This window comes from Schistocerca gregaria, chromosome 9 (assembly GCF_023897955.1).
Source record: "Schistocerca gregaria isolate iqSchGreg1 chromosome 9, iqSchGreg1.2, whole genome shotgun sequence".
Taxonomy (NCBI): Eukaryota; Metazoa; Arthropoda; class Insecta; order Orthoptera; family Acrididae; genus Schistocerca; species Schistocerca gregaria.
In genome coordinates, this window is record NC_064928.1 from 73,496,752 (window position 1) to 73,516,591 (window position 19,840).

A 19,840-nucleotide genomic window follows, 5' to 3' on the forward strand; every position below is an offset into this window, starting at 1 on the left:
GGATAGCGTTGTTATCTCATTTACAGTGTAGTTTTGTTTCAATAGTCTGATGAAGCATTTGTTCATCCCACTTACAAAATTTTTGAACTTGATAATTACAACTTATGGTTTTTAATATATATATATAAATTTCAATGATTTTATGATTTAAAGTGAATGTATGATTTCCATTGCATACATTTACAATGTTACTAGGGAACTACATTGGCTAGACCTCTGTTCATGGTGTATAAAACCACTGTACTGGTGAAAGAAAAAATATGAAGTTTGAATTATGTCACTAGCTTCTGTTGGTGGCAGGATTATAAATACAGCATTTGGGAGGTGTGTAAGCTTTGATTGACGTTTACATCCTCCCAGTGGCCTCATTTGTAATCTTATCTTTGATTTAAGTATTATACATGACAGGTTTTAATTTTTTTCATGGATTGACCTCTCTAAGATATGTTATAATAATAGTAAAAGATTACAAAGTAAGAAATTTTCTGAATTGAATAGTTGAATAATAATAGGACTTACCTAAACTGCAATATAAATTAGTAATGGATCATTGTGTGTCATAGAAATAATTACATTCAAGTCCTAAGAAGAAATAGCGTTTATTAATAAACAGTTGCATGGTTATTTACAGAGAAATTTCTGTACACAGTCAACAATTTTCAGCATAGTTTCTCTTGTACTCGTGAGAGTTACAGTACCATGCATTCTAAGGCATTTACAGCAGTACAGTAACAAGGAATAGAGTGATCCTTCAATCTATTAGAGAAGAGACCAAGTTTGCTTCTCATAAATATTCAGCTTTTTCGTTGTTACAAGTATGGTAGCAAAATTTAAAGTGGAAGATAAGATTCTGTATACAATTAAGTGAACAGTCTCTTAGCAGTTTCATTTGCATAGTTAGACAATTTATTAACAGCTACAATTTTAAACAGGAGATGTGGAAAATTCAGTTTCTGCCAAACTGTGCATGCAAATAGCTTGCTGTGAATTTTATTTTGTAAGGGTTCCATGTGCTATGAAGTTTTATTTTGCACATTACTTCTTTTAGGACAGTTATTTGATTCACAATTTCACACTAGCAGAGTATCTCAAGTTTCTTGTGTTAATGAAAAAGCACCATAAAATCAATCTAGGTTTAAATTAATACATGGAACAGTGTAAAAAGAAAATTGTGATCATAGAAGAAATTAATCAAGGTTTTCCTCCATAAATTTATTTACAAAGAACAGGGAAACAACTTACTGGTAAAACACATAGCAACAAGATGTTGCAGGTGTTTAAAAGTCCACAGATTCAAAATGCCATCAGCAGAAAATAATAAAATACTTACACTTCCCTTAATAGCAACATTTTTATCTTACTGAAATATAAGGTTTCAAATATCAAGTTCCATCTTCACTTCTATTAACAAAAGATTTATTTCTGTGACATTTCTTTCACTGAATACATGTTCAATATCAGAAAAGTATACTTTTTATTATATTGAATTACTTCTTTTATTTGTAAACCGGTTTTTGTTGAAGTTATAAGACATAAAAATGGCCAGTCCGCATCTCATAGCATAATCCAGAGCTACGATCCATATTTTTGAAATGTATTCCAACCATTTGGCAGTATGCTGGAACAATAGTGATATGTTTGATATTTCAAAAGCGCTGAACTTAGTAACATTTAATAAATCATATTGATCGTAATACAACAAAATGATGAAAATTAAGCTAAGCAGTAAATTCTATTCCTGAGCTTCACAATATTTTATATTACTATATGTATTTGGGATGATAAATAAACTAAATCATCACAGCAATCCTTAACATGTGTATGCATTATTATCTGACATAACATATGTTGTATCTACATGGTTATTCAAGGTAAGCTGTTATTAGTGGTCATGATTATTTAATGTTAGAGATGTTATGGTTTGCTATGAAATATGGAGTTCATATGAATATAACACAAATTATCCTTCAAGTACTTTGTCATTAACTAGTCTGTGGAATTAAAAAGACATTACAAAGTTAAACAATACCTGGAAGCCAAAGAAATGAAACATAATACTTATATAGATAATACTATCATGAATATCACAGCTTGAAATTTCACAAATTAGCATCATGTTATTAACAATAATAAAGGCCCTATTAGAGATAATATGAGTTCTCTGCATGCTCAACATAACACATTAGTAATGCATCCTTTTCTCATAAGTGGACATTTCTTCATTGTGATTCTTACAATATTGCTTTATGCTGTCCTGAATATCTTCTCTAGAATAGTCAATAAACAGTGGAAAGTAGGAATATGTTTTCTTAAAAAGATGTAGCATTTCAGTTTCAGTACTGGAACAGCACTTCTTGTTAAAGGAAAATGAACATCCAGCATAACGTAAATTCTTTAGTCTCTTCCTATCAAAAATATATAACAACCTCTCTTAGAACTACAAAGTATGCAAATTATCCTGTTGCTCATACAAGCTGAATTACTTTGAATATTACATAATTATTGTGATTAAATGTGTTGTTTTGTTATGGAATATAAAATATGAGGAGAGAAGAAAATATTTTTCCAAATGTCTCTGCAGTTCTATACTTACCGAAAGTCAACTATGGTTATCACATGTGCACACCTTTGTGGAGTGTGCTCTACAACACACTTGTTACTTTCATACTAATGATTTCATTTGTAAATCTACAATATTGCTATGACAATAGTTAACATTTGTGAAAAGCCACAATATCTCATATATTGAAACTGATCTGTGAACATTATACTGTGGTTCACTTCAGTAAAATGTAATCTCAAAAATATAAAGATAAAATGAAAATTTCTCCAATTGTATATAATATCTGTGGAATTAACCTGCTAGTAGCTACAGAAAAAATTCTAAATAAATTTAAAGCACTTTTCAGAAAGTTGATACTCCAGAAAAGTGTTTATTTTGGAGGTGGCAAGTTTTTAGCATTACATAAGGAAATTGAGAAAGACTGAGACCAAATATCTATCAAAAAGTAAACAAAAAGAAATATCACATACACAGGTATCACAAGGATAAAAACTGCTGTGTTTGCAGAACAATTGAACACAAAGATAGTTTCATTTATGGTTTTCAGGACACTTTCATAATTGTAATTAAGTACTTTTTGTAATCATAATCCCAAAAAAATCTTTATTTTGGAGTGCTATTGCTGTAATGGAGAAGAATTTACAGAAGATGGAATACACATTTTTTGGCTGTTTTCTCAGAAGGCTGTTACAACAAACAGTGTAGGCATTTCCATACAGAGAGCAACAAATTTTGGTTTTCTATCTGAACGATGGAAATAGCTTAGTTTCTAAGCATTTGTGACGAATACCTCTTACCGGAGTATCAACTTCGCTAGTGTGAATATTTTAAAATTGTTTCTGGCCTACATACTTAATCTTTAGCAAAGAATCTGATGTTCCTAGCTATAAAAGTGTGCCAAAAATTTCCCTAGGTATAATCTACCTTTTAATATTTCACTCTCAGTGTTTCTTTCTCTTAGAGCTAATATTTTATGTCCTGATCTACCACTGTCATCATTACATCTCAAACCGTAAACCACCAGCTATATTCTCAACAAGGTAAAATGACAAAAAGAAGTAAGCTTGATGTATTAACTGCTGAGTTTAAAGTAATTGTATTACTCTAAAAATGTTTCATAAATGCTATTGCAAAAACGGAAAAAATGTTTAATGGTATAAAGATATTATTCACTACTTACAACATAAAATAAATATATTCCTTCAGTCTCATACTCAGTGCTATTTTCAGGTCCAAATTTGGAATGTCATAGACTGTTTTCCAATTTTATAATTATACTGCACATAATTTATGAAATCTGAAAACAAGCCTGGCCACAAAGATAGGAACGAGTTCCCTCTGTAACATAAGGAAATAGAAATACAAGAGTCACAAAAGAGATGATAGTTTTAAAAAAGGTTTGCCATCACTTCATTTCTTAAATTGATCTACTTCCCATCACCTTAAGTATAAAGTCTGTACGCTTCCTGCAAAGCACAGTCTAGATCTTTTTGGAACACTTTTTGTTATTGCTAAAAGCTTACTTCTGCTTCTAAAGTCGTAAAATAAGAAATGTAACAAGGAATGTGCATAACAAATGGATGTCTGCTTAATGAATTACTTTATGTATTATCGTCAGCCACACAAACCTCAGTTTCATACCAATGAAATTTTATGCATGAAGTAAAAATGATCCATATGTCAAAAACTTCTCTCACAATTTGCAATTGTTATAGAAAAAATATGACTTAACATATTGAATTACAGCATGTAGAGCACACACTTTCTTCAGGTTATCTATTACAGAAAACCTCTCCAGTAACATATATTTCTTCACCTACAACAGGTACACATCCAATGGACGCTTGTTTATTAAAACTAAAACAAGTTTCTTCAGTATTGCAATTGTAGCCACACAGTGTAGCAGTTACCACTCTCATCTTCACTGAAGCACGAAAGTAATGTTAATGTCCACCAAACATGGAAACACGTCTGATAACCTAGTAAATCAACACAAGAAAAAAATTTATTTCTGCTCAGAAGGCTCGACTTAAACGAGCCAAGTCTATGTGATTTAAGGCATTTGGTACCCTGCAGCTGGCACCATTAGCAAGAAGATTCACAATTTACAATTTTTTCCGTAGCTTCTGAGACTTTCAGCACCAGTTACAAGCAAATGTATTTAAAGGAATCGTCATTTATTCACAGTGACATCAGGTGTTCCTGATGATAGAGAATGCATTACCTAGATTCTTAAAATCTAATAAGTATTTCCACTGCACCGATCAGTATATATTGTAACAGAGATTTTTCACGCTAATTCACCTTGAGCTTCAGTGGACTCAGCCACATTAAATAAAACCAATTCTTTTTTTGAAGAATTTCTGATGATCTGCATCACGTTACAGTGTCGTAATACTGCAAGGTGTGCTTGGTGGTGAGATTATTTTTTCTTTATTTTGTACCACGTCTGATAAGCTGAAAGATGTATGGGGACATGCTAAACTTTAAAAGTATGTCTCCATTTGCAACCAAAATACACTCAACTGTAGTTCCAAACAAGTAACGATAAAAAAGCTAGACACTTGCAACAAATGCTATAAATAAGAAATAAGAGCCCTTTTAAGTTGCAAAATAAGACTGTAAGTTGAGTTAACACATTTGAAAAGAAAGAAACATATTTCACAAGGTAACTTCTGCAGTTAAAGTAATGTGGTGCCATAAAACTGTTAAATGAATCTTAGTCTTCCTGTTTCAGGACTGACATATCATTTGCCCTCCAGATCATTGGGTAGTTGCTCTTGAGTTGATTCAGCTTTTCAGTCATAACTTACATACCTCTTATGTCACCTTATCAACTGCAGAACGTGAGTAATGTTTCCTTGTCAGAAGATCATATTTTTGTTTTACCTACATCTTCATTCTACACAGTCAATTAAATGTTGTCAACTCATCAACCATAGGTGTCTACCTTATTGCTCATATGGAGATGTATAAGTTAACCATAGTTTAGAGGACACCAATTTGGAACAACAAATACTGAAATTGATGTACTTGTGAATGGAATGTATTCCAGCTATATAGCCACAAAGACAAAGAGTGACAATAAAAATGAACAAGGAAGAGGGTAGAGAGTACCAACGCTTACGAAGGTTTCTCGTGGTGACATTTTGTGATACATGTTTCTCATAATTCTTAGCACATCACGTGCCATTATAGACTCAATCTTTCAATGATGGCCCCTGTAACCAGCGATAATAGGTAACTACCACACTTGATGGCTTGTGATACTTTTGTACGTAACTACTGGAAATCTGTCTGTCAGGCATCACAGAGTAACGGAGTTGGAAGTTCTTGTACTAACTGAGATGTTCATGGTGGAGGAACATTGATAGTGATTCAGATTCCGTTCGATGATAGATAGCTTTCACCATTGAGACCAAAACAGAGCAGTTTTAAACACAATGATACACAAAGCTGAAACTCTTTTTGACAAGGACCACCTAGATTCTGAAATCAGGTACCTGGGAAAGTGTTGTGAAAGCAAATGAATGAGATGTTAGATTAGCTACTGTATATCTAAGAAATGAAAACACAGAGACGCTCAATCATCACAAGATTATCAGTCAACAGCACTCCATTCTTTCTATGGAGCTACATTAAGTAAATTAGGCGCAGTCTAGGTCAGACAAGATACTCAATGTATTTCACGATCATCCAAGAAAATGCCAGTAAAAGGCAGCCATGGTCTCATTGTTCCCAGTTACCTAACTATGGAATCCTTCTATCACAGAAGGCATTGCAATCAGAATGTATAATAATATCTTTAACGAGGATGGTAACTACATGGAGATGAGCATTCAATCCTGAAAGGCAACAGGGAAGTATGCAGAGTTCTAGTATGCAGATTTCCCTAACATCTGATGGAATCAGCATTGCTTCTGTTGTTCCCCCATCATAGACACGACATAATTCGGCCAAATACCTTCGATTTAACTACATGGTCTATTAGAACAGTGGTGAACGCCTGACGATGAAGGCAGAGGAAGTCGTTGAAAGCTTGACTACAGAAAACCTGATGTGGCAAGAAATCCAAGAAACATTTACCAAGGAGAGCAGTTATCATAACCACGAACCTAATCCCGACTTGATCGGGCGACACAGTTCCACTGCGAACTTGGGTTCAGATGTTGGCTTTGCGTAGAAGCTCAAGGTGGCGAAATCCTACTTTGACCATTCACACCACACTTTCTGGACCCGACGGCAAGACGACTCAGGTGGAGGCACTGAGGATACCGTGACCCGGAGCCGAGCACCAGGTGTCGGGTGACGGGTGGGCGCTGCCCTCGCTCAGGGTTGGTGCGCACGAGGCAGCTGGGCAGACAGTCGCTACAGGAACTCCCTGGAGCGGCGGTACGAGGACCTCTTCTCCTCTGACGAGGCCCCTGAGTCCGCCTCCTCCGTGGGCGGCAGCATCCTCGTCGTCTCCGTCGGGGAAGTCCTCGGGGAGCTGGAGGTGGGCACCCCGGGGGCAGCGCCCTTGTTCCGCGACTTGGACCTGTGTGCAGAGCACAGGGCTCACAAGTCCGCTGCGCCGGCATTAAATACAACGCCTGACAAATAACTCAATGCAGTCAAAAGATACGTCCATTTATGTCACATATATTGATACCCACAAACTCACACTATGGGTCTTAATGAGTATTTCCTGTTCACCTACAATTCAGCAAGAACCTAGGTATCACAGTACAAGTGTAAAGGAAAAAATTATAAAATTGTTAATTTTTAATTATACTTCTTTTGTCAGTTACTGTCCGAATCCAAAACAAAATTAAAAATTCTCGAACGCCTTGGACTCATTCGGGTCGATGTCTTGCCAGCATGAATGCGGATAACAGGCAAAAATCTTCGAGAGTTCACGGACTGCATGAACTATGTACATAATTAACTTTATAACTTTATACAGAGTGTGAGTTCTACTCGCACCTGGCCAGTTTTCTTACATGAAGTGTGCTCTGTGGCTGCGAACAGAAATCTGCCACAGGACTAAATTATAATACAACATATCATCATTGCTGTATCTCACTTTTCCTGACTTGTGGCTCCGCTTACACCTACTTCTATGCTCCACAAGTCACCTTCCGGTGTGAGGCGGAGGGTACGTTGTGTACTACTGTCACTTGTCCCTTTCCTTTTTCCAGTTGCGAATAGTTCGAGGGAAGAACGATCGCCAGTAAGCCTCCGTGTGGGCTAGAAACTGCCTAATTTTATCTTCATAATCTTATCGAGTTATACGCAGGAAGAAGCAATATTCGGTGAAGCGCCAAAGAAACTGGTATAGGCTTGCGTATTCAAATGCAGAAATATGTAAACTGGTTGAATACGGCGCTGCGGTAGGCAACACCTACATAAGACAACAAGTGTCTGTTGCACTTGTTAGATCGGTTACTGCTGCTACAGTGGCACGTTGTCAAGATTTGAGTGAGTCTGAACGTGGTGTTATAGTCGGCGCACGAGCGATGGGAGCACAGCATATCCGAGGTAGCGGGGAAGTAGGGATTTTCCTATACCATTTCACGTGTGTACCGTGAATATGAGGAATCCCGTAAAACCTGAAATCTCCGACATCAATGCGACCGGAGAAAGATGATGCAAGAACGAGACCAACGAAGACTGAAGAGAATCATTCAACATAACACAAGTCCAACCCTTCCGCAAATTGCTGCAGATTTCAATGATGGGCCATCAAGAAGTGTCAGCGTGCGAACCATTCAACGAAACATCATCTACATGGGCTTTGGGAGCCTGAGGCCCACTCGTGTGCCTGCACGCCACAGAATTTTACGCCTCGTCCGGGTCCATCAACACCGACATTGGACTATTGATGTCTGTGAATATTTGCCTGGTCGGACAAGTCTCGTTTCAAATTGTATCGAGCGGATGGACGTGTACGATATGGAGACAAATTCATGAATCAATGGACCCTGCATGTCAGCAGGGGACTGTTCAAGCTGGTGGCGGCTCTATAATGGTGTGGGGCGTGTGCAATTGGAGTGATACGGGGCCCCTGATACGTCTAGACACGACTCTGACAGATGATACGTACGTAATCATCCTGTCTGATCACCTGCATCCATTCATCTCCACTGTGCATTGCGATGGACTTGGGCAATTCCAGCGGGACTATGCGACACCCAACACATGGTGAAGTGCTACAGAGTGGCTCCAGGAACACTCTTCTGAATTTAAATACTTCCGCTGGCCACCAAACTCCCCGGATATGAACGTTATTGAGGATATCTGGGATGCCTTGCAACTTGCCCAGAGGAGATCTGGATCCCCTAGTATTCCTACTTATACAACTTGGTGCCAAAGAGCACGAACGGCTTTTTACAAGAAAGTCAAACTGTGCGCAACAACTTCTATGATTCATAAGACACTGTACTGGTATACTTGAACGACACAACCAAGCTCAGTGCTACACAGTTGCAGAACTACTATCCCGAAACACCAAGCCTCGAGTTTGATTTTGTGGTATAGTAAATCATATGAAATTGTTTCAAGTGCCTTATCTGAAAATTATCTTCAGGAGTTAATTGTAGAACAGACTCTTGAATATGACGTCTTAGATATGGTGGTGGCAAACAGACCCAAACGTTTCGACTCAGCGTAGAACAAGCTCCAATCTAATGTATGGCTAAAATTCTACATTGGTCAGCTGGGCGGAAGATTCGAAATTAGGTACAAAGGCCACCTTGATGGTTTAGACTAGGAAACTTGAACAAACATACATTTGCAGCCCAGACTGCAGAAGAAAATCATTCAGCGAGAATCACTGAGAAAAAATATTACAGTTAGCAGAAAAAGGAGCCACTGGTGAATATGTTAGAGTAAATTGAAGTAAACACACAAAAACCAGTTCCCCTGATAATGTCCTTGATGAGCAGACTCAGTTTGTAACACTCATTTCCTGACAACTTGCAGAAACTAACACTCCAATATAGGAGAATGTTTGTACACCTGTTGCATATCAAGTAAAATATCGTACAATATTGCATGTCTCTACAATAGCCAACATTATTCACGAAACTAAATAGTAATAAATTTTAATATATTTTCATGATCACTCTTCAAATAGCACCTAAGGATATCACACACTTTCTTATCCACATTTATTTATCTATTGTTGTATGAAAGAAGTTTGCAACACTATAATTATCTGCTTGTATTTAATGCCCTACACTTAATGTAAAGAACTTATTCATTTTAACACAAATATAATTTAGGCGTCCTTTCGAAAAAGCCATACCTTTGTATCATAGTATCGCAGCGTCTTTGACACTCGTGTACTCTGTAAATTTGGAAATTTATGATAAGTTCTATGGGACCACACCGCTGACGTAATCGGTCCCTAAGCTTACACACTACTTGATCTAACTTAAACTAACTTACGCTGAAGACGTCACACACACCACAGCCCGAGGGAGAACTCGAACCTCCGACAAGGCGCTTCAGGCCGCACGGCTACCCCGCGAGGCTGTATTTTGTAAATTCTGTATTTTTTTCCATAGGTTTGAATCAAAACACGTGGTGCACATTGGAAATTCGTTTTGCGACTAAACTATACAATAGTTTTACGATGCAAACCGACGTATGTGATGGTGAAAATACGAAGATCTTTGCATATATTTCGTTGGAAGAAAACTGCAAAAACGAATGAGCCAGATGGGAATTTCACGTAAGTTGTATTCTAGCACAAGTCTGTAACCCAGCCATCTTTGTTACACGTTTGTATTACCGTTTATTGTAGGCAGCTCGCCAATAAACCGACGCATCGGTTGTTTTGACGAAAACACGAAAGCCGTCTGACGATTAATTGTGTCAAATCGAAACAGGTAAGAGGACTTTTTGAATAACATAACCTAAAGCTAGTTTATGACTTGTTGCTGTACGCCTCTAACAATTTATTTCATATAATAGCCACAGTCTCCAATTCTTTATTTGACAAAACATTCCTAAACTTTGTGTTTGTTCGAAAATCATAGCTTGCAATAAGTATATATTACCAGATTCGACACACAATATTGGGAAATTGACTATTAATGTGTAAATATTAAAAGATGAGTATTGTTTAGAAATGAAGAGATGCTTCTTGCGAAATTCCATGCCAGACAGGGAAAGAAATTAAAGGACTGAGGAAGTTGCTGGCGTGGAAGGTGTGGCTAAACTAAGTTGGCAGTGTGTGGGACATTAGCTAGGCGACAGCTGTGAGCGTGGCTGTGGGTACCCACCTTCTTTTCCTGAGCACGAGCCCGCCCACGCCGTTTCCACCCCCGCTGACGGGGACCGGGATGGTGGTTCCGCCCCCGCCGCCGCCGCCAGAAGACGACGAGGACGAGGTGGGCGTGGCAGACTGCTGCTGCGGCTTGGGCTGCAGGCTCACCTGCGACACATCCGCCGCCGCCGCGTCGGGGGCGGCCGCCTCCGGCGCGGGGGCGGAGGTGGGGGCGGGGCCGAGCCTCTGCACGATCTCGGCCAGCATCTCCTCCATGCGGCCCACCTGCGCAGCGCCACACTGCAGCTCACTGTGCTCTGGTACACCGGACGGTGGACAGTAGAGGCCGTACGGTGTTACGTGGCTCCTAGCTGGGAGGGTCGGGTCAGTGCAGTAGGGGGAGGTGCACTTCTGAAGCGGAATATTATGAAATAGCTTCGCGTTGTGCGACTACGGACTGATGTCTTCTGTTTGCGACACATGAAAATTTTTGCCTGACAGGGACTCGAACCTGCATTTCTCGCTCATCACAAACAGTCGGCCTAACCACTTGTGCATCCCATTACACCTCCAGTACCGATCCAAACTTCCATATACCACATAAGCACACCCTTTTCTTTTTTTCCTTTTTTCCAACTGGTTTGATGCGTCCCGCCACGAATTGCTCTACTGCGCCAACCTCTTATCTCAGAGTAGCACTTGCAACCCACATCCTCAATTATTTGCTGAATGCATTCCAACCTCCATCTTCCTGTCTAGTTTTTACCCTCTACAATGGAGGTTATTCATCTACATCTACATTCATACTCCGCAAGCCACCCAACGGTGTGTGGCAGAGGGCACTTTACGTGCCACTCTCATTACCTCCCTTTTCTGTTCCAGTCGCGTATGGTTCGCGGGAAGAACGACTGTCTGAAAGCCTCCGTGCGCGCTCGAATCTCTCTAATTTTACATTCGTGATCTCCTCGGGAGGTATAAGTAGGGGGAAGCAATATATTCGATACCTCATCCAGAAACGCACCCTCTCGAAACCTGGCGAGCAAGCTACACCGCGGGGCAGAGCGCCTCTCTTTCAGAGTTTGCCACTTGAGTTTGCTAAACATCTCCGTAACGCTATCACGGTTACCAAATAACCCTGTGACGAAACGCGCCGCTCTTCTTTGGATCTTCTATATCTCCTCCGTCAACCCGATCTGGTACGGATCCCACACTGATGAGCAATACTCAAGTATAGGTCAAACGAGTGATATGTAAGCCACCCCCTTTGTAGATGGACTACATTTTCTAAGGACTCTCCCAATGGATCTCAAACGGTACCCGCCTTATGAACAATTAATTTTATATGATCATTCCATTTCAAATCGTTCCGAACGCATACTGCCAGATATTTAACAGAAGTAACTGCTACCAGTGTTTGTTCCGCTATCATATAATCATACAATAAAGGATCCTTCTTTCTATGTATTCACAATACATTACATTTGTCTACACTCCTGGAAATGGAAAAAAGAACACATTGACACCGGTGTGTCAGACCCACCATACTTGCTCCGGACACTGCGAGAGGGCTGTACAAGCAATGATCACAACCACGGCACAGCGGACACACCAGGAACCGCGGTGTTGGCCGTCGAATGGCGCTAGCTGCGCAGCATTTGTGCACCGCCGCCGTCAGTGTCAGCCAGTTTGCCGTGGCATACGCAGCTCCATCGCAGTCTTTAACACTCGTAGCCTGCCGCGACAGCGTGGACGTGAACCGTATGTGCAGTTGACGGACTTTGAGCGAGGGCGTGTAGTGGGCATGCGGGAGGCCGGGTGGACGTACCGCCGAATTGCTCAACACGTGGGGCGTGAGGTCTCCACAGTACATCGATGTTGTCTCCAGTGGTCGGCGGAAGGTGCACGTGCCCGTCGACCTGGGACCGGACCGCAGCGACGCACGGATGCACGCCAAGACCGTAGGATCCTAGTCAGTGCCGTAGGGGACCGCACCGCCACTTCCCAGCAAATTAGGGACACTGTTGCTCCTGGGGTATCGGCGAGGACCATTCGCAACCGTCTCCATGAAGCTCGGCTACGGTCCCGCACACCGTTAGGCCGTCTTCCGCTCACGCCCCAACATCGTGCAGCCCGCATCCAGAGGTGTCGCGACAGGCGTGAATGGAGGAACGAATGGAGACGTGTCGTCTTCAGCGATGAGAGTCGCTTCTGCCTTGGTACCAATGATGGTCGTATGCGTGTTTGGCGCCGTGCAGGTGAGCGCCACAATCAGGACTGCATACGACCGAGGCACACAGGGCGAACACCCGGCATCATGGTGTGGGGAGCGATCTCCTACACTGGCCGTACACCTCTGGTTATCGTCGAGGGGTCACTGAATAGTGCACAGTACATCCAAACTGTCATCGAACCCATCGTTCTACCATTCCTAGACCGGCAAGGGAACTTGCTGTTCCAACAGGACAATGCACGTCCGCATGTATCCCGTGCCACCCAACTTGCTCTAGAAGGTGTAAGTCAACTATCCTGGCCAGCAAGATCTCCGGATGTGTCCCCCATTGAGCATGTTTGGGACTGGATGAAGCGTCGTCTCACGCGGTCTGCACGTCCAGCACGAACGCTGGTCCAATTGAGGCGCCAGGTGTAAATGGCATGGCAAGCCGTTCCACAGGACTATATCCAGCATCTCTACGATCGTCTCCATGGGAGAATAGCAGCCTGCATTGCTGCTAAAGGTGGATATACACTGTACTAGTGCCGACATTGTGCATGCTCTGTTGCCTGTGTCTATGTGCCTGTGGTTCTGTCAGTGTGATCATGTGATGTATCTGACCCCAGGAATGTGTCAATAAAGTTTCCCTTTCCTGGGACAATGAATTCACGGTGTTCTTATTTCAATTTCCAGGAGTGTATATTACCCGTCTTTCCATGCAGCTTACTCCTATTTTTCTTAGAATTTCGAACATCTTGCATCATTTGACACTGTCGAACGCTTTCTCCAAGTCGACAAATCTTATGAACGTGTCTGAATTTTTCTGTAGTCTTACTACCATTATTAACTGCAACACCAGAACTGCCTTTTCCTAAGGCCAAACGTAACACCATCTAACAGATACTTAATTTTTTTCCATTCTTCTGTATACTACTCTTGTGAGCAACTTGGATGTATGATCCGTTCAGCTAATTGTGCAATAATTCTAGCACTTGTAGGCTCTTGCAGTCTTCAGAATTGTGTGGATCTTGTTTTTGCGGAAGTCAAATGGTATATCACCAGACTCATACATTCTATACACGAACGTGAATAGTCGTTTTATTGCCACAGTCCTTATGCTGGCAAAATTAATCATTCCCCTACAGGGAGACAAATATTACATTCTCATTTTAGGACATCTGGCTAACGATACATCATTGATGGTTACATTCTCCGTGTTTATGCACTGTCTGTATGATTACAATTCATTGCTCTTTGGACACGTATTCAAGTCTGAATAGAATTGTATTGTGAAAATACGCTGTATAAACGCTTGAAATGTAACCATCAATGACGTATCCATGCCTAAACATGCTAAATTGACGATATAAAATATGTCTCCCTATACGGGAATCACGATTTGTACGAGCATAAAGGTTGTGACTTCCTAACATATGGAAGTCTGGAGCAGTCCTGGAGGCTTTTCGGACAGCCGGAGTGGTTAAGGCGACTGCTCACGATAAATGGGAAATACAGGTTCGAGTGCGATTCCGTCACAAATTTCATAAACCGCAAACAGCTGACATGATGCATAATTGTAAAATGCGAAAATATTTCGTAATATTTACGACAGCTGTAATCGTCAGTGATACTGTCTGTTCATTCAGACATACGTGCATGTTTGATGGACTTTGTGCTCTGAAGATCCAGACACTATATAAACACGGACATTGCAATCGTCAATGATGTGTACAGCTGAGTCCTTCACACAAACGCCTATCAGAAAAAATTTCAAAGCTATAGGTAGAGTGTCTGCAAATAATCGTACTAACTGGTTAATAACACAATCACTGCAATATTGTATTAACAGGTTATGACAAGACAATCAATAATTCGACGATTGAACCGTTTGTTATTCATAACATTATCGATTACAGAATTACGCTGAAATTGCAATAGAAGGAACGATTATTTTCGCCTGATTTATAAACCTTTTTTGTTATTCATATTGTCATCTTAAAATAAGCTTCTTCTCCAAAACCACAGTGTCTGTTACACCGATTCACCTAATCAAGACGCTAATAAAGCAATTGCAAATGCAATAGGATACTAAAAAAGAATTGAGGAAAAGTCAAGGATATAGAAATAAATGTGTGGTTCCTTCATTTACGCTATTATAAACCCATATTAATTCATATTTCGTCAGCTATCGATGGTCATTAAACTAATTTACATTTTTATTGAAAAAAGTGGATAAGAAACTTTCTGATGTTAATTAACTATTTGACAAAATACTCTCCAATTTCAGTGGCATGATTTGCCAAAAACTCGTTTTGATATCTCGATCCGTTTATCAGATATGAGGGATCTTACGAATATTTCGGTTTCACTCCGTTCTTTGTGCAAACGGTCGGAAGAAAGTGCACAACGAACGATCCATTTTCTTGAGAGAGATATAGGCCTCGTCTCAGGTTTAAGCAAAAATTCAATATGTTATCTACGTTTTGTCTGCAGCAATGTGCCGGAAGTTTATAATTAAAGTGCAGCTAATCAAAGATGTCCAGTGTGGGCTGTAATAAACGTATGGCGAGCGAACTCGGTAGATATGTTAATGTATTAATGCAGAACCGATTTAACTGGAAAAAATTCGTTTCAATTTTGGCCACCAGGTGCTAATCTAGTGCTACATGCAGTTTATATGACGGTATGAAATCCATGGCGTCATTCCACGAGTCATAGCGTGAGTGAACAATATGGTAGTCTAGAAGAGAATCCTTGCGCTGTTAGTAAAACTGTATTGTGTGAACGTCGGCAATTATAGTGCTCCAGTGAGAGAGTATCGCCGATTGAAATGTCTGAGGAGAAACCCGATGTCATTAAATGGTCTAAAGAAGATAATAATGAAATTCAAAAGCACGAGTGAGCTTGGTGTGGCACCTGGAAGATGAAGGCGTCCTGTCCCGATGGAAGTGACAGACGAGGTCGTTGTTGCTGTAGCTGAGCATACAGCACGTGTGCCTCAATCGCGCAACGCCATAAGAACAGTCGAGTGCACAATCAACAGTATGGAAAGTTTTGTGATCTGTACACGTACAAGATCCACACAGTCCAGCAACTGAAACCTTACAATCCGCAGCAACTTTCTAAATTTGCTCTTCGGTTGTTGGCACATATGGAAAAATGGAAATGGTGGTATGGAATTGTTGGCTGGGAGGCCCCATTCGTGGGAGTTCGGCCGACGTATTGTAAGTCCTTTTTAGGTGACGCCGCATCGGCGACTTGCGAGTCAATGATGATGAAAATGATAATGGAGGACACACAACACCCAGTCCCCTGTCGGGAATCGAACCCGGGACCCCGCATGGTCGGCGGTAGTGCTACGGCTGCGCTACGGAGGCGGACGTTGGCACATATAAAAGCTGATGACATGTGGTTGGGCAACCATTCTATGGAGTGACGAACCACATTTTGCTGTACAGAGTGGAGTCCGTACACAGAACGGCCAAAGTGCGAGTACTGATGAACCGCATGTTGTGCATGAAGAGTGTATGTGAGTGTGTGGTGTGGCTTCACGAGCAGCTTTGTACTCAGTCCGCTCTTTGAAGAGAACACACCCATCGGGGCTGTCTGTTACCGGGAGCTCCATGTACAGCGTGTGATTCCTGCATTGGAAGAAAATAACTATGTGGAAGTCACTGTTCTCTTGCAAGATGCGGCAACACTTCATGTCGCTCGCCCAGTGAAAGATCTGCTTAATGCAGCCTGCCAAAAACGTGTTACCTTCAAAGTTTTTCCAAGATCGATGTCCTGCAATATCACCTGACCAGAACCCATGCGACTTACGGCTCTGGGGATGTTTAAATGAATTCTTTTACCAGGGCCACGTTCGGTCTCTACTTCATCCGAACGCAGCTCGTGGCCTCGCGGTCGCGTTCTCACTTCCCGAGCACGGGGTCCCGGGTTTGATTCCCAGCAGGGTCAGGGAGTTTCACCTGCCTCCAGATGACTCGGTGTTTGTGTTGTCCTCGTCATTTCATCATCATTCATGAAAGTGGCAGGTTTGAACTGAGCAAAGGTTGGGAATTTGCACAGGTGCTGATTACCGAGCAGTTGAGCGCCCCACAAACCAATCATCATCATCATCTACTTCAGCTGAAGGCCACTGAACAGGAACACGTTGCTGAGATTCCATCGGAACTGCTGCGAGCAACTGTTGATCGAGTCGTTTTATGGATGAAGCATCTGTTCGACCACTAAGGTGTTCACATTGAACAAAATGTGTAAGCGGCGGTTAATAATAAAATCAACACTATGTCTTCCTCACTTGTTTGACCTTTTCTGCCCATGTCCTGTTCCTAATCCACTACATGTGGAAATATTCTACATGTCTTCCTTGCATTCACAGCGCCAGATTTGCACCTGGAGACCAAAATTAGATCTCTTTTTTTTTCAGCATAAATTGGTTCCTCATTAACGCATTAGAATATCTGCCAAGTTTCGCGGCCACACAATAATTACAGCTCGCGTGCGCCTCAGTGCGTTGGTGCATTTTAATTATAGCCATCTTGTATGATCCAACACCCAAGAAAAGCTAAAAAATAGCGCCCCTTATTTTTCACTGCAAAATATTTCAGTTTCGCGCAGTACTTTTCGTAACATACAAATGTCACAATAACTATGACCATATTCGAATTAATAGGCAGCTCATCATGAACCTGACTAACGATGGTATGTGATAGAATCGTTTTCTTTTGCCATACAATTTATTTAAAATCGTTTGATAAATGTCACGGTGCAGTCAGCATGTGCAAGCTCTGTTCCAGCAGTGTAGCCGAGGCAGGGAGAAGACGTTTCTTTCATAATACACAAAGCGCACAGCATATTGGGTGACTGGCAGTTGAAGAGGCCGCCCCTTTCGAACAAAGAGGTGGACTCTGTCAACACTGAGAACGGACATGCGTTTCTGTGTGGCGAGAGAGTTATATTGCACGAGTTCTATTTCAGGGCAGATAGTAAGGTTAGCGTTTGATGTCCCATCAAGGCAGCACGTGCTCACGCTCTGCCACATACCTCACCCTTCAGCAGTCTCCATTAACTGGCAACGTTGCGCCACTGTGCATTACATTGGGCCACTCTTACTACTTTTGACTCCCTAGTAGAATTTACAGGCTCAATATAGTACCACAGACACTTCTTCACGTAATACTTGTGTTTCCTTTATGCCCCAATAAATGTAAATGCAATGTGACTAGGGCCTCCCGTTGGGTAGACCGTTCGCCGGGTGCAAGACTTTCGATTTGACGCTATTTCGGCGACTTGCGTGTGGATGAGGATGAGATGATGATGATGAGGAGAAAATCCCAACGCAGCCGGGAATCGAACCCAGGCCCTTAGGATTGACATTCTATCGCGCTGACCACTCACCTACCGGGGGCGGACATGCCCCCAATAATGAACACCTTAATGGTGAAATGAGACATGTGGCTAGGGCTCCCATCCGGGAGAAAGGTCACCTGGTGCAAGTCACTTTAGGTGACGCCACTTCAGCGACTTGCATGTCGATGAGGATGAGATGATGATGATGTTGAAGACAATACGACACTCAGTCCCTGCAGAGAGAAAATTTCCAACGCAGTTGGGAATCTAATCTGGGCTCGTTTGCAAGGCATTCCGTCATGCTGACTGCTCAGCTGTTGGAGCGGACACCTTAGTGGTTATGTAATGTCATCATACCAAAATGATGAGGTGGAGTCGAATGAAAACAGAACACCCACGTCAATGGAGACATAGACTGGCTACATTCAAAAGTGATCACCTCACGTGTTAAGACATTTAGCGCACTGAGGAATGAGCTGATCAGTTCCTGTTTCATAGAATGCATTGGGCCACTGACAGATCAACAACCACTGTTGGACTTCCTCGGCCAGTTGAATGCTACGGCCACATGTATCTTTCTTTAGGTCACCAGAGAAAGGAAAATCACGGTGAAAGATCCAGGGTTATGGAGGGTTTTTGCAGTGTCACCAACCAAATTGCTGATGCATAGCCTTCATCCGACTGGCAGTGTGGGGGCAGGCGTTACCGTGCCGCAGGATCCTTCCATCTGACAGCACTCTGACAGCCCAATAGCAAATGGCAAAGCCAATATTAGGCACATCCCACGTCTCCTCTGCCAAAGAAATCTACAGCTGTTCACAAAAGGTCTGGTAGGTTCACGATGACCTTCTGGTTCGACTGCAGTGACCACCTGTCGTTGAGCTCATCAGGCATGGAACCACTATCAGTGCACAGTGCTGTGAAGACCCTTTTCAGAAAATTCCCTGAAAAGTAGAAATGCTTAGGAATGCTGTCAGATGGAATCATCCTATCGCTTGATCACTGCTGCCCCTACGCTGTCATCTGAACAAAGGTTGCATTTTCAGCAATTTTGTCGGGAAACACTGCAACATCCTCTGAGTGACCAGATGTTTCACTGAGTGATATTCACATCTTTGGCAACCCGAAGGAAGATACTAGTGGACGTCGGTTTCAGTCAGGCAAAGAAGTGCAGCGGTGGTTGCAGTTGTGGATGCATTAGTTCAAATGGCTCTAAGCACTATGGGACTTAACATGTGAGGTCATCAGTCCCATAGACCAAGAACTATTTAAACCTAACAAACATCACACACATCCAATCCCGAGGAAGGATTCGAACCTGCGACTGTAGCAACAGCGCGGTTCCGGACTGAAGCGCCTAGAACCGCTCGGCCACAGTGGCCAGCGATCCATTCGTGACCGACCACAGTATACAAGACAGGAATTGCTTGTACCATCTCCCAACAGGATAAATGTC

General features: G+C 41.7%; 1 protein-coding gene across 1 annotated transcript in view; it reads right to left on the reverse strand.

Moving 5' to 3' along the window:
* Window positions 1-580: 580 nt before the first annotated feature.
* The window catches only part of LOC126292291 (potassium voltage-gated channel protein eag), a 1,528,023-nt gene continuing 1,508,763 nt past the window's right edge, over window positions 581-19,840 (reverse strand). Inside the window, exons 18-19 of the mRNA XM_049986211.1 lie at window positions 10,834-11,102; window positions 581-7,100 (exon numbers count right to left, since the gene is read on the reverse strand). Of these exons, the coding sequence (XP_049842168.1) occupies window positions 6,932-7,100; window positions 10,834-11,102 (438 nt within the window). The 3' untranslated portion in view covers window positions 581-6,931. The remainder of the gene's footprint in view (window positions 7,101-10,833; window positions 11,103-19,840) is intronic.